General features: G+C 49.1%; 1 protein-coding gene across 1 annotated transcript in view; it reads left to right on the top strand.

The window, feature by feature from the left end:
* LOC311238326 (FRAS1-related extracellular matrix protein 2-like) overlaps positions 1–13,285 on the top strand; it is a 156,519-nt gene that overhangs the window by 125,727 nt on the left and 17,507 nt on the right. The window contains exons 12-16 of the mRNA XM_084326355.1: positions 227–357; positions 698–856; positions 1,113–1,416; positions 2,063–2,194; positions 3,130–3,461. Of these exons, the coding sequence (XP_084182481.1) occupies positions 227–357; positions 698–856; positions 1,113–1,416; positions 2,063–2,194; positions 3,130–3,461 (1,058 nt within the window). The remainder of the gene's footprint in view (positions 1–226; positions 358–697; positions 857–1,112; positions 1,417–2,062; positions 2,195–3,129; positions 3,462–13,285) is intronic.

The following is a 13,285-nucleotide window of genomic DNA, read 5'->3' as shown; positions in this document are numbered from 1 at the left end:
TAATAATAATAATAATAATAATAATAATAATAATAATAATAATAATAATAATAATAATAATAATAATAATAATAATAATAATAATAATAATAATAATAATAATAATAATAATAATAATAATAATAATAATAATAATAATAATAATAATAATAATAATAATAATAATAATAGTGTGTATAGATGTGTGACATGAGAAAGATCCACAAAATGTCTTGTGTCCCGGCAGAGATCGTGTTCAAGGAAGGTGACACGGAGCACTACGTGGAGGTGGAGATCCTGTTCGACGGCGTCAGGGAGATGAGGGAGGCCTTCACCGTCCACCTGAAGCCTGACGAGAACATGGTCGCCGAGACAAAGGTGAACATTAAACCAATGCACAGAATGTGTTCAGACGAGTGTGTGAACTATACCAAGTTGTTCAGATGCCGCAGGTACATTAGCTAACGATTTCAGAAAGAGGTAGAAAGTTTGACCTTAGTTCATCGTGGGCTTTCCTCGATCCAATGTTGGCTCCCTAAATCATCCCTCGGTCATCAAAACGTTGAGAACCCCCCGCTTTAGATAGAGTATAGATTATTGTTCCTTTCAGGCAGTTCCCATAATTCACACTCCGGTTACAACAAAGCGACGCACGTTGTCCTCGGACGATGGTCGGTGTGTGTGTGTTAATGCCTCGTTTGTCCTCGTCACTCTCCAGATGAGCAAAGCCATCATCTACATCGAGGAGACCAACAGCATGGCGGACGTCACGTTCCCCTCCGTGCCCCTGGTGGTGTCGCTGCTGCACTACGACGACGCGGACGACCGCACCAGGGACGACCACCCCGTGGCCGGATACCCCGTGATCTGTGTCACCGTACGTCCAGCTCGCCTCAAAAAATAAGATGATGTATTTTTCTCTCATCTTGCCCTGCTAATGAGGCCCTTTTATCTGTCTTCACACACACCACAGGTAAACGACGCTAATGAGAAAAGCGCTCAGTGGTTGTGTGTGCCCACTCTGCCCAATTATCACGGTCCCTCGAGGGGCTCGTCAGCGGCGTTGACAGGCGACGTCTGGCTCATTTATTTTATCCGTGTATTTGACGCTACCGTTCCGTTCTCTCCTCCAGGCCTGCAACCCCAAGTACCCAGACTACGACAAGACGGGCTCCATCTGTGTCAGCGAGAGCATCAACAACACGCTGACACGCTACCGCTGGCTGGTCAGCGCTCCCACGGGCGCCGACGGCGTCACCAGCCCCATGAGGGAGGTGGACTTTGACACCTTCTTCACCAGCTCCAAGCTCATCACCCTGGACTCGGTCTACTTCCACGCGGGGTCCAGAGTCCAGTGCGCGGCCAGGGCCGTGAATTCCAACGGGGACGAGGGCCTGGAGCTTAGTAGCCCCATCGCGGCCATCAGCGTGGAGGAAGGTGAGTGTCTCTCTCTCTCTCTCTCTCTCTCTCTCTCTCTCTCTCTCTCTCTCTCTCTCTCTCTCTCTCTCTCTCTCTCTCTCTCTCTCTCTCTCTCTCTCTCTCTCTCTCTCTCTCTCTCTCTCTCTCCCTCCCTCCATGGGCTCATCTCTCTCTGGGAATGAGTCAACGCGATGGTTAGTCATGATGTTTGGCTCTGTTTTTCAGTTTACCACACTGGCACACAGTGTGCTCTCCCCGACTGCGGGAAGAAAGGATCAAATACTTGTTGTGTGGGTGGTTTCACAGAAAACAAATGTGGCTGAATGAGCGTGATCTGATTACTTTCAATTACATACCGGATTGTTTGCCAAATAATGAAGGCTAAACAGACAAATGTTCATATAAAACTTTACTCAATATTTCATATTGAAGATATCCCATGTACAATAATGAAGGAATGACCTTTTATTATAGTATCTGTAATCTAATTACAGTAAAAAAAATAAAAAAAAGTTATTGTATTGTTATTTTCTTTTACCATAACTGGATTGCAGTTGCCATTTTATGTATTTATTTTCTAATAATTGCGACACTGTAAACCAGTCCTGCTATACATCCCAACCCAAGTGCAAGTGATTGATGCGTGCATGTGGCACGATTGCAGGGATGTGCCAGCCTCGCTTCATGGGCACAGTGGGTGCCGAGCCATTCACTGCCAAGCTGCGCTACACAGGAGCAGAGGACCCAGACCATCCAAACCTCATCAAGCTGACTGTCACCATGCCGCACATTGACGGTGAGGACGACGCATTGTTGTGGGGAAATTGCTTTGGAGGGGAGTCTGGCTGGCTGTCATGCTGCTTATCAGGGAAAAGATAAACGCTGTCAAGCCCATTATCCAGTGTGAGGCTCCTCCTTAACCCTTTCAGACGGATCTCCGTAATGGAATCCCTTGACTCTATAGCTCTCTCCGGTAGCTGTTGTTCCCTTCTCAGAAATTCCAATCACAACGGTATTATTGAACACACTAAAGCAGCTGGAGTCTCAGAAACTCTGAGGGCGAGAAGAGCAGATTGTGTTCTGGGGATGTATTTTTGTATCAAGCCAGAATATCAATCTCTCTCTCCCCGTCTGTGGTCTGCATCACTGTCTCTATCTCTGGTCTCCTACTCTACCTGTACTTCTCTTTCTGTTACTTTTTTATTCTGATCGGTCGCCGACTCGCCGTGCTTTTTCTCGTGCTCCTGCTCACATCAACCGAATTCTAATTATAGGTTACCGTTGAAGAATCCATTTTGGTTGCCCCAAACAATAGCTTAAATCCTACCTAGCCGAGAGGCCAATGGTTACAGCCCCCACCCCTCTCTATACCAATTGATATAAATATATCCAATATAATATCAATATTACCAATATATCAATTGTCTCCGCCTCTTGCTCAGCGTCTCCTAGCTGGCCAGAGGAGAGCACTCCTCTCAGCCAAAGCTTATTTAACCCACATGTACTTTGTATTCATTGTCCGGGTTCCACCGCATTGCGTTGGCGTTGACGCAGTATAACCCCCCCCCCCCCCCCCCCCCGGTATGAAAGCTGTACAGCCCTGGCCTATTCCTATCTTTATTTTATAATTCTATTCTATTCTATTGTGCTGCTATGTTAATTTAGTTTATATTCCATTTTGTTTCTGATCTCTGATTTCTGAAAGCTGTGTGTGTGTCTCCCTCCCCAAAGGCATGCTGCCCGTGGTGTCGACCCGGCCGCTGTCCAACTTCGAGCTCACGCTGAGCCCGGACGGCACGCGCGTCGGCAACCACCGCTGCTCCAACCTGCTGGACTTCACCGAGGTCAAGACCCGCCACGGCTTCCTCACCGACGCCACGCGGAACCCCGAGGTGATCGGGGAGACGTCGCCCTACCAGTACAGCGCCTCCCTCAGGGGCTCGAGCGCCCTGCGCTTCTACCGGAACCTCAACCTGGAGGCCTGCCTGTGGGAGTTCACCAGCTACTACGACATGTCCGAGCTGCTCAGCGACTGCGGGGGCACCATCGGCACTGACGGACAGGTGAGCGCGGGGGCCCGCCCCTCTCTGAGTGAACGAATTAATGATCATTACATTTATATAGCGCTTTTCTAGATAAGCTCCCCACAATGTAGGGTGGAATTAGCCTCCTTCACCACCACTGGTAGCACCCAACCTTGGGCTACGCAGGCTCAATGGCTGCCATACACTGGCACCAGGCACACATCACACTACACAATGGCTGAACGGCTCAGGAGACAGGGATGGATACCAGCCAATTAAGGGGGGGGGGTGTGATTAGGAGGCCTTGATGTCAGAGACCTGATTGGGAATTTGACCAGGAACGTCGGGGAACCCCCTACTCTTTGCGATAGGTGTCCTGGGTTCTTTAGCGACCGAATTCAGTCAGGACCTCGGTTTAGCGTCTCATCCGAAGGACGGCACTCGCAACTATAGGGTGTCCCTATCACCGTAACAGGGGCATTGTTACTGACAAGTCCAGAGGACAGAGTGCCCCCTGCTGGACAACAACACCACTTTCCGACAACGGCCTTGACCGGGGCTCGAACCGGTGGTCTTCCGATCATGAGCTCCGGCCTCACCCCCGCTGACCTCCCTATTGTCACCTCTGGCGGGGGAGGTGTCGGGAGTCGGACCCAATAAGGCGCTAGAATTTGACCTCCAGATGATTGGAATGCAGAAGCAGCGGTTAACAATCCTTTGCCCCCTTCTTCTCCTCCATGGCCGTCCTAACCTTTCAATCACGCTGAATCATTTACAGGCTTATTAAAAATCCCGCCTGCACGTTTCCCTCTATAAGATTGCTGAGCAGATACCAGCCTGTAGTCAAAAGTCATCCATTCACGCGGGAGACCCGCGTTAACCTCCGCGGTAATGACTAAACCCGTGCTCGCAAGGGTTTCCCCCCCGATAAGATAAACCCAATGGAAAAACATGCACAACAACAAGATCGCTAACGCTGTGGCGTCCTTGACGAAGACGGACAGGAGCACTTGGATTGGTCCCCTGGCGCAGCTCACGTTGTGCCTGTCTGCTCCCGGCTGCCCTTGGGGGGAAGGACGACGGGATGGGTTAATCGCAGATACGGATTGCATGCATGCATCGCATGTGTGCCAATTGATGACCTCGGAGCAGGTCCTAAATTACTTATAAATTACTTACTTACTTACTTTTCTTTACGGTTTCCCACAACTCCTGGCCGGCGCTGTTATTTACCTTGTGAAAATAGCCAGTCCAAAGAGCCAGCAGTCTCGTAAAAAAATAAATTTTGTCAGTCCATCTTTAGTACGTGGTCTTTGTTACAGCGGCTGCTATAAGCCCCGTCCTGTCTCCTGGTACTCAAGTCTCACTGCCCCCCCCCCCCCCCCTAACATTTGCATTTACCTTGGAATTAAGTTGACTTTGGGGTTAATTACAGGTATGCTGTTATCGTAGAGTGGAAAGGGCTGAGGAGAGCAGGGGCCACGTCACAGTGAGCCGTCTCCTCTAGCCAGCCCCCCCCCCCCGCCCCCCCCCCCCCCCCCCCCCCCCACCCCGAGGCTGAGGATTATCGCTTAAACACAGTCCAACTATATTGGTGTTCGTGTGGATCAGTGTTGAGCAGCAGTTGAATATTTACAGGGAGACCTGCGGCGTGGGCGTATGTGGGCTGGCACTGGTTTGATTAATGGCCGAAGGTTCTCATTGTGCATGGCTTCAGGTTTTATTCCAAAAGAAGAAAAAAAGGGTATAATAACTTTTCTCTGGACTTGCATACATTCTTCTCTGGCAGAAGGAGCGTTGTTTTTGGCTGTACACCCTATGGGAATATGAATATGAATGGGGGGGTGTTTCAGGTTTTCTAGATCAGAGTGAAAGCAAGAGAATGGGCTATGACAGAACAGGCAGGGTTGCTAATAAATAGAGCTTTAATTTACCTCGACCATTAGTGACGTCTAGACGGCAGAAAATCAATAACGCATGATATTCTTTGTAGCTACCCAGTGAGGTTGCATGAGATGGTCATATTTCGTTTCTTGATGCGAAGCATCGATTAGTTCAGCAGAAGCAATGGAGTGTCTTTTCATCTGATGCAATAATGAATCCCAAGACAAATAAATTGCCAAACTCCTGAGTGACAGAGATCAATGATTTACATTTCAGTCCCAGCTCTCTCAGTCTGAATCCAAAGTAATAGGCATCTATGTTAGGACACCTACGGCTACAGTATTGCTCAGTATTGCGTGTTATTATTGCTATGGTTGTTGTTGAACATTATGGGTGGCGTTGTGGTGGTTAGCATTGTTGCCTCACAGCAGAGTGTTCATGTTCTCCCTGTGTCTTTACCTCCATTTCCTCCCACACCAAAAAACATGCATGCTACTGAACATACACTGCTGCCATTGCCCTTGACCATTGGTGATTGGCCTACACCTACAGTAAGATCCCCAGAGTTTGCACTGAATTAGTCAAATCCGCTTTTAGCTCCTGTGCCTCTGACACGTGGAATGTTTTGCAATGCACTTTAAAACTCAATACTTGAGTATCCATTGGTCAGGTTAAATCCATAATAGCCAACCGTTTCATCTCAGTCAATTTAAATTGTTTTAAATGATTGACTTTTATGTTTCTATATTGTTTTTGTATTTATTATGCGCTATTCTCAACGTCATTGAAAACGAGAGCTTGCTCTCAGTGATCTTTTGCGATTAAATAGAGATTGAATGAATGAATGAGCGAGGTCCTGGCAGAGTAGGTCTGTGTGGTGCCTGCCCCCCCTGCTACTGTGGTTAAGATGGGTCAAACGCTGATGATTTAATTTCCCATGCAGGGATTAATAAATATTATAATATAACAAAAGAAGGTATCTAATTTTACTGGAGACTAGGGTTGGGTACCGTTCACATTTGAACCGATACGGGTACCTGTGCCAGTTCCTGAAATTCGCTATCGGTACCCAACGGTACCTTTTAAAATGTCAGTTGTAAAACTATTTAACCAAAGTAAAATTCTACATTTTGTTATTTATTGTTGTAACACACCACACAAAATAAATTGCATGATCATGTCTCGTGTTTTTAAATGTGTTAAATGTTAAATATCAACATTATCTGACCACCCTCAGTAAATATGATCAAACTCCTCTGACCTTGTCTGGTCTTTCCAAAGACCCAAGAGACGGGACAGTAACAGTAAGTGTGAATCGGTATTCGGTAGTTACCGATGCAATGGACCTGTCTCAAAACCCTGCCCCTTTTCTTGATCCTCCAATCACAACTGTCGCTTACCTCGGACAAACCAAGTTTGTCCGAGGTAAGCGACAGTTGTGATTGGAGGATCAAGAAAAGGGGCAGGGTTTTGAGACAGGTCCATTCGGTCGGTACCCTTAACCTGTTAAGCCCTAGCCATATTTCAGAAGATTTGCCTAAAAGTACATACCCAAGTAAATGGAAGATTGCTCCACTTCTACAAGGTCCATTTGCATGTTATTGGTATCTGGGACATATATGGACCTCAGGGAATGTATTCCCAGTGTCAGAAATATTGTGTCTGTTACTATGTAAATTGTATTGAACCAAAGGAGAATATAAATTATTATTATTATTATTATTATTAGATTTGTTTTCCATCTTTGATGGTGAATAACACCATACTAACATTGACCAAAAGTGAAAAATCATTCAGCACCTTCTGTGTGGTAGTGAAAGGTTAACCCTTTGTAGTGTGGTAGTTGTAACTGAGGGGTACAATTCCCTGACTGTATTGTTAGATATGGTATTTAATACCACTACCTCTTGTATTTTAACTTCTGGCCATCCAGTACATGATATAAGTATGATGAACACTTTCCCACCTGATGAAACGAATCCACACAAATGTACCAAATCGAAGGTTTAATATAGCAAAAGGTATATACAACATTCACTTAATTACATTTATGATTTGAAATATGAAATATGCACTTTTATGGCAAATGAGTATTCGTAGGTAAATCAACATTGAATGTCCAATCTCTGGTTACGCAGGGAGTAAGTATACAACCTGGAATATTTAGGAAACGATAGCGATGGTACTTAAATGATTATAGCTGGATACACTAAAGGGGGGGGGGGTCCCGCTGGTTGTAAGACAGTAGGAGGGGGGGGTTAGAGAAGCCGCTGGCGGTATCCCATCTGGCCGACGGTGTCTTGGGAGAATTCAAAGTCTTGAACACGGTGCCCACAGAACCTCGGTCCGCAGACGAATACAGCTGGACCCTCTGTGGACGGTAGCTGCCGGTCCACAACGGAGAGACGTGAGGCGACCTCACTGGTGTAGAGCGCCGTCTCACCTGGAGTCCTCTCCGGGGGGTAGTTCCAACACTCCGCAGTGTTGGCCTTTATCCATGGAATAATCAAAGCACCCAAAGCATAATCCAAGCCGTGGAAGGCTCGCCGTCGTCCGGGTAGAGTAATCCAATATACAGGTCCGGTCGCCCTGGCCCGGAGCTCCTCGGATGCAAGCACCACTAGGGGTCTGCTCAGCCTGGTTAAGCGTCCAGATAACGTCAGGAACGATGGGGGTACTGATAACTTTAGAACTCTAACCGAACGATGCACCATACATAAATAGACTATTATTATCTTAATAGAATACGTCCAACTCGACGGTATAGTGCCAAACTATGACTATTCAACTATTAATCTACACGATATCTCAATGCCTATTCTGGGGCCAAGTAGGCCTTACTACACCACACGTGCGTCGTGGGGAGGCTTCGCGTCTGTCACTCTGTTGGAGGGTAAAGAACTGGACTAAAAAGAAAGTTCTACTTTACTTGCGCCATATATATATGCGCTATGAACAAATAGTACCATTCGTATTTCGCCCGACATATTCCTGCGCGGAACCGGGGCTTGCCACGACATGTTAGGCGGCACGATTGAACTTGGACCTAGGGGTATGGCAACCTGGCGCCAGGTTCTCGTCCAATGGTAGAATGAAACTATTATGGGCTGTTTAGTAGACTAAAGGGATATTCAGTGCATATTGTACAAGGAATATACAGGGGATATCAAACGATATACAAATACAATTAAATATATATATATAAATAAATATACATATTCGGTTTAATCTGATCCTTCACAACAGCCGCCCCCTAATTAGTCCCACCTAATTAGCTAAGCAGAGACAGATTAACCGCACTGTCTACCACTCAAGGTCCGCTGTAAGGGTCAGTCAACTCACAAAGTCATGGGGTCATGGTCATCATCGATAGTATCTGGGAGTCGGGGCAGTTCTATGAGCCTCGCCACGGGACGTGTGTAAGTGCGCCCTTGGACGAGTACTTCCGCCACATAGCTCTGGGTAGTGACTGGTCAATAATCATGACGACTGTTCCTTCTGTCAAATTGTCTCTCTCTTTTACCCACTTCTGGCGGGTCTGTAGAGACGGTAGGTAGTGAAGTAGGAAGCTGCTCCAAAACTTGTCAGCTAGTACTTGGCTGTACCTCCACATTCTTCGGCCGTTCGCTTCTTCGGGCCTGTACATTGTCTGGGGTAGCGCAGGGTCCAGCCGCCCCATTAGGAGTGTGTTGGGGGTGACTGGGTCGACATCTGCTACATCACTGGAGACGTAACCGAGGGGCTTTGAGTTCAATACTCCCTCGATCTCCGTGAGGACTGTCATTAGGACTTCCTCCGCCACAGTCTGGGCCCCAAGTACGGCGTACAGGGCTGTCTTTATAGAACGTACTTCTCGTTCCCAGGTTCCACCGAAGTGGGGTGCGTTCGGGGGATTAAACTGGAAGTCAATCTGGGATGGAGCGAGGTGGGTCTTAAGTTCTGGGCCCATAGCTTGGAAGCTCTCTCTCAGCTCTCTTTCTCCGCCTTTGAAGTTGGTCCCGTGATCAGACAACAATGTAGACGGTTTTCCTTTCCGTGATGTGAATCTTCGGAAGGCCATAAGGAATGAGTCTGTGCTCATGGTCGGAAGGAGCTCGATATGTATCGCTCTGGTGGTCATGCATTTGAATACAATACCCCACCGCTTCTCGGTGCCTCTTCCTCTCTTTATATACAACGGGCCAAAGCAGTCCATGCCTGTGGAGTGGAATGGCTTGTCGCCGATTCGGAGGCGACAGGGGGGTAAGTCAGCCATCCGTGGTATGCTGGGCTGCGCGCGCCACTTACGGCAGTCTAGACAGGTTCGCTGGAAGCGCCGTACTGCTTCTCTCCCTTGCAATATCCAATAACGACGTCTGATCTCCGCAAAGACTCTCTCTGCTCCTGCGTGGTGTACATCCTCGTCGTATTTCTTTATGATCAGCTCTGTGACCTTGTGTCGGCTGTTCAGGACGATCGGGTACTTAATGTCATCTGGTAGATCGGGGGCTCTCCGCAGGCGACCACCCACTCTGATGAGATTATGGGCGTCACTCTCTGGTGCCAGGTGAATCAGTCTGCTGTCTGATGGGACGGGGTTTCCTCCCTGTAGACAGTCTAGCTCATCGGGGAACGAGTCTCTCTGGGCTCGTTGTAGTAGAAGAAGTTCTGCTTCTTCGTAGTCAGCTGCTGACATGTCAGTGGTGGACTGAATCTCTGGATGGTGCCGCAGGAATGTTCTTTGCTGCGCACTCTCTAGGGTAATGCAGTCATCTATGTTGGGGTCTGTGGAGGCGACAGTGCTCAGTCCACAGAACATAGGTTTCTTGTTCTCAGCCTCCTCGTTACTTGCTTCCCGCGGGGTGGGCGTAGGCCAATCTCCTTCCGGGAGCTTGAGGAATTCTGGTCCGTCACTGTAGATGTTGCGACGGGTTAGGTCATCCAGAGACATTCCCCGGGTGATGACGTCAGCTGGGTTGTGTTTGGTGTCCACATACCGCCAGCTCGCTGCTTCTGTTAACTCTTGAATCTCGGTGACTCTGACTCCCACGAAGACTTTGTATCTGCATGAATCAGACTTGATCCATGTGAGTACTGTCGTGGAGTCTGACCACAAGATTGTTCTGTGCACCGGAATGGTGAGTTCACGTTGGATTAACGTGGCTAGATGCGCTCCTGCGAGGGCTGCGCAGAGCTCTAGACGTGGGATAGATTGTTGCTTACGTGGGGCTATTCTTGAGCGGGCCAGGATGAAAGCAGTGTGTATCTTTCCTCCCTTCTCTTGGGCACGCAGGTAGGCCACCGATCCGTAGGCTACTTCGGAGGCGTCGCTGAAGACGTGTAGATCAATCTCGCATGTCTCTGGCCTCACTGTGGATGGGAAGTAGCTGCGGCGTATATTGACGCCTGGGAGTGAGCGGAGTTCCGTCTCCCACTCTCTCCATGTTGAGGCAAGGTGTGCGGGTATTGGGTCGTCCCAGCCCTGGTCCTTGTCCCATAGTGCTCGTACAATCATCTTTGCCCTGGTGGTGTAAGGTAGAATACATCCCAACGGGTCATATTGTCTGGCGAGTGTTCTGTACACACTCCGTCTGGTGGTCGGTATCGCCGTCGACCTTCCCTGCTCTGGAGCCAAGGGTTTGTGTCTATAGTGGAGCGAGTCTGTTTTGAAGCGCCAGACTAGTCCTAGTGTCATTTCTTGGGCTTCTCCTGGGATTGTCGCCATCCAGGTCTCGCTGCTGGCAGCCTTGTCCGCGGAGGAGAGGCTGCGCAATACGTGCGGGTCACTGCTGGCCCACTGCCTGAGATCAAAGCCGCCTTTGATCAGGGAGGCGCATAACTTGATTAGGAGAGCCTCGGCTTCTTCTTGAGTCGAAACGCTTTGTAAACAGTTGTCCACGTAGAAACTGTTCTTCACACTGTGTTGGACCTCTTCATCTGCTGCTGGGTCCTCTGTGACGTGTTTCTGTAGTGCAAATGTAGTACAGCACGGGCTGCATGTGGTTCCGAAGGGGAGTACTTCCCACTGGTAGATGGCTGGGTTCTCATCTCCGATCCTCTCTCTCCATAGGAACCGCAGCAGAGGCTTGTCCTCCTCTACTAGTCTCACCTGCAAGAACATCCCTTTGATATCCCCGCTGATAGCCACCTTGTCCTGGCGGAAGCGCAGTAACACGCCTAGTAGGGAGGGGCCGAGTGTGGGGCCGGGCAAGAGCTCTTTATTCAGATTTTGGGATCCGATCTGGTAGCTGCAGTTAAACACAATGCGATCCTTGCCGTTGTGATGGACCTTGTGATGCGGCACGTACCATGATTCGGTCGTCTGATCGGCCTCTTTAATGTCAATCTTTGTTACGTGTCCCGCTGTGATTAGCTTCTCAATCTCAGCTCGGTACACACTCTCTTGAGCGGGGTCTTTGGCTAGGCGCCGCTCCGTGTTCAATAGATAGCGCTCCGTGGCGTCTTTCTTTGCGTGAAAGGTGGGCATTCCCTCTCGCCTCAGGAGTGGAGTTGCGTATCTCATCACTCCGCCGACTGTGACTCTCTTTGTCCCCTGCTCGAGTAGGTTGATGGCGTAAATGTCTTCTTTAGAGCGAATATCTTTCTTTTCGTTCTTAAAGGGCATTGTCTCTAGGGTCCATAGCCTCTCGACATGCTGCAGGAGAGTGGTGTCTTCTTCTGTCGTTCTGGAGTGGAGGCAGCTAGTGGCTGCTGTTCGGTTGAGAGATTTAGCGAGGGGGCCTTGTAGGGTCCACCCTAGGCGGGTCTCGACTGCTGCAGGACAGCCTCGGGGGCCTGTATGGACCCGGTCAATCGGGACTATGAGTTCTGCATGGTCGGAGCCTATCAGCAGGGTCGGGGTAGCGCCGTCTATGAGCGGGATAGGTAATTGGCGCAGGTGCACATATTTATCCATCAACTTGGTGACAGGGTAGGTGTACTGCGATAGTCCTATTTCTTGGCTGGTGAAAGCATTTGTAATCTTGTACCGTCGCTCTGGCTGCCCGTTTGCTGCGATGGTGAAGGAGACATTCTCGCCCTTTATCGTCTTTAAATCTCTTCTTATTGTCCGAATCGTCATTTCGTTCTTGCTCCCCCGCAGTCCCAACTGGGCCGCAGCGGACGCGAGCAGAAGGGTCTTCTCTGACCCGTCATCAAGGACGGCGTAAGTGTCCATGACTTTATCTTGGTAGCTCAATGTCACACGGACTACCTTTAAGAGCACTTGGGCGCCGCTGCTGCTGGCGGGGTCAATGTACATGACACTTGCCTTGGTGCCGCTCCGTGGTGCAGGTGGAGGCTGTCTTCTGTTACTATCGTGTAGTATATCTAGATGGGCTCCATCGCACCGGCTGCACCTTTTCTTTAGGCGGCATTCGGCTGCCATGTGGGGCCGCGCACATCGATAACAGCGCCGGTTGGACTTTATCCATTGACTCACTTCTTCTGCATTCATCTTTGTGAATAGGTCACATTGTGACAGCCAGTGTTCTTTCTCACAGTAGGGACACGCTATCTTCCACTTCTCTTTTCTCGAGGGGGTGCTGTGACTCTTACTGCTCGGTACTGACTCTGATTGGTGCATGACAGTCACCGATCTTCTTCCATCATTTATTCTCCTGGGTCCCTCTCTGGAGCTTGGCATGCTCCGTCCGAATGTATCTAGTCGTAAGCTGCTGACTTCTCTCGCCAGGAAGTCGGCTAGATCAAGGAGGGATGGCTCGGGGCCGTTGGGATCCCGGTAATCTCTCTGCCGCCTAAAGCGCTCCTGTCTTGCGGGTGGCAGCTTCTCCAAAATCCTCTCGACGTTAGAGTTGGCGTATAGCTCATGCATGCCCTTCTCCCGTTGCGCTCCCAGCATCCCTACCAGGGACTGCACTTTGATTGACAGGTCGTCTAGTGAGCGATTGTCTGTGGCTGGGGGTAGGCGATCAATATGCCTTATCTCTTGGATTACGTAATCCCATATACGTCCATATCTCTGGTCCAGCGCCGCTAGG

Source organism: Notolepis coatsorum (genome assembly GCF_963971535.1).
Source record: "Notolepis coatsorum genome assembly, chromosome: 1".
Taxonomy (NCBI): domain Eukaryota; kingdom Metazoa; phylum Chordata; class Actinopteri; order Aulopiformes; family Paralepididae; genus Notolepis; species Notolepis coatsorum.
This window is presented reverse-complemented; position numbering and strand designations above follow the sequence as displayed.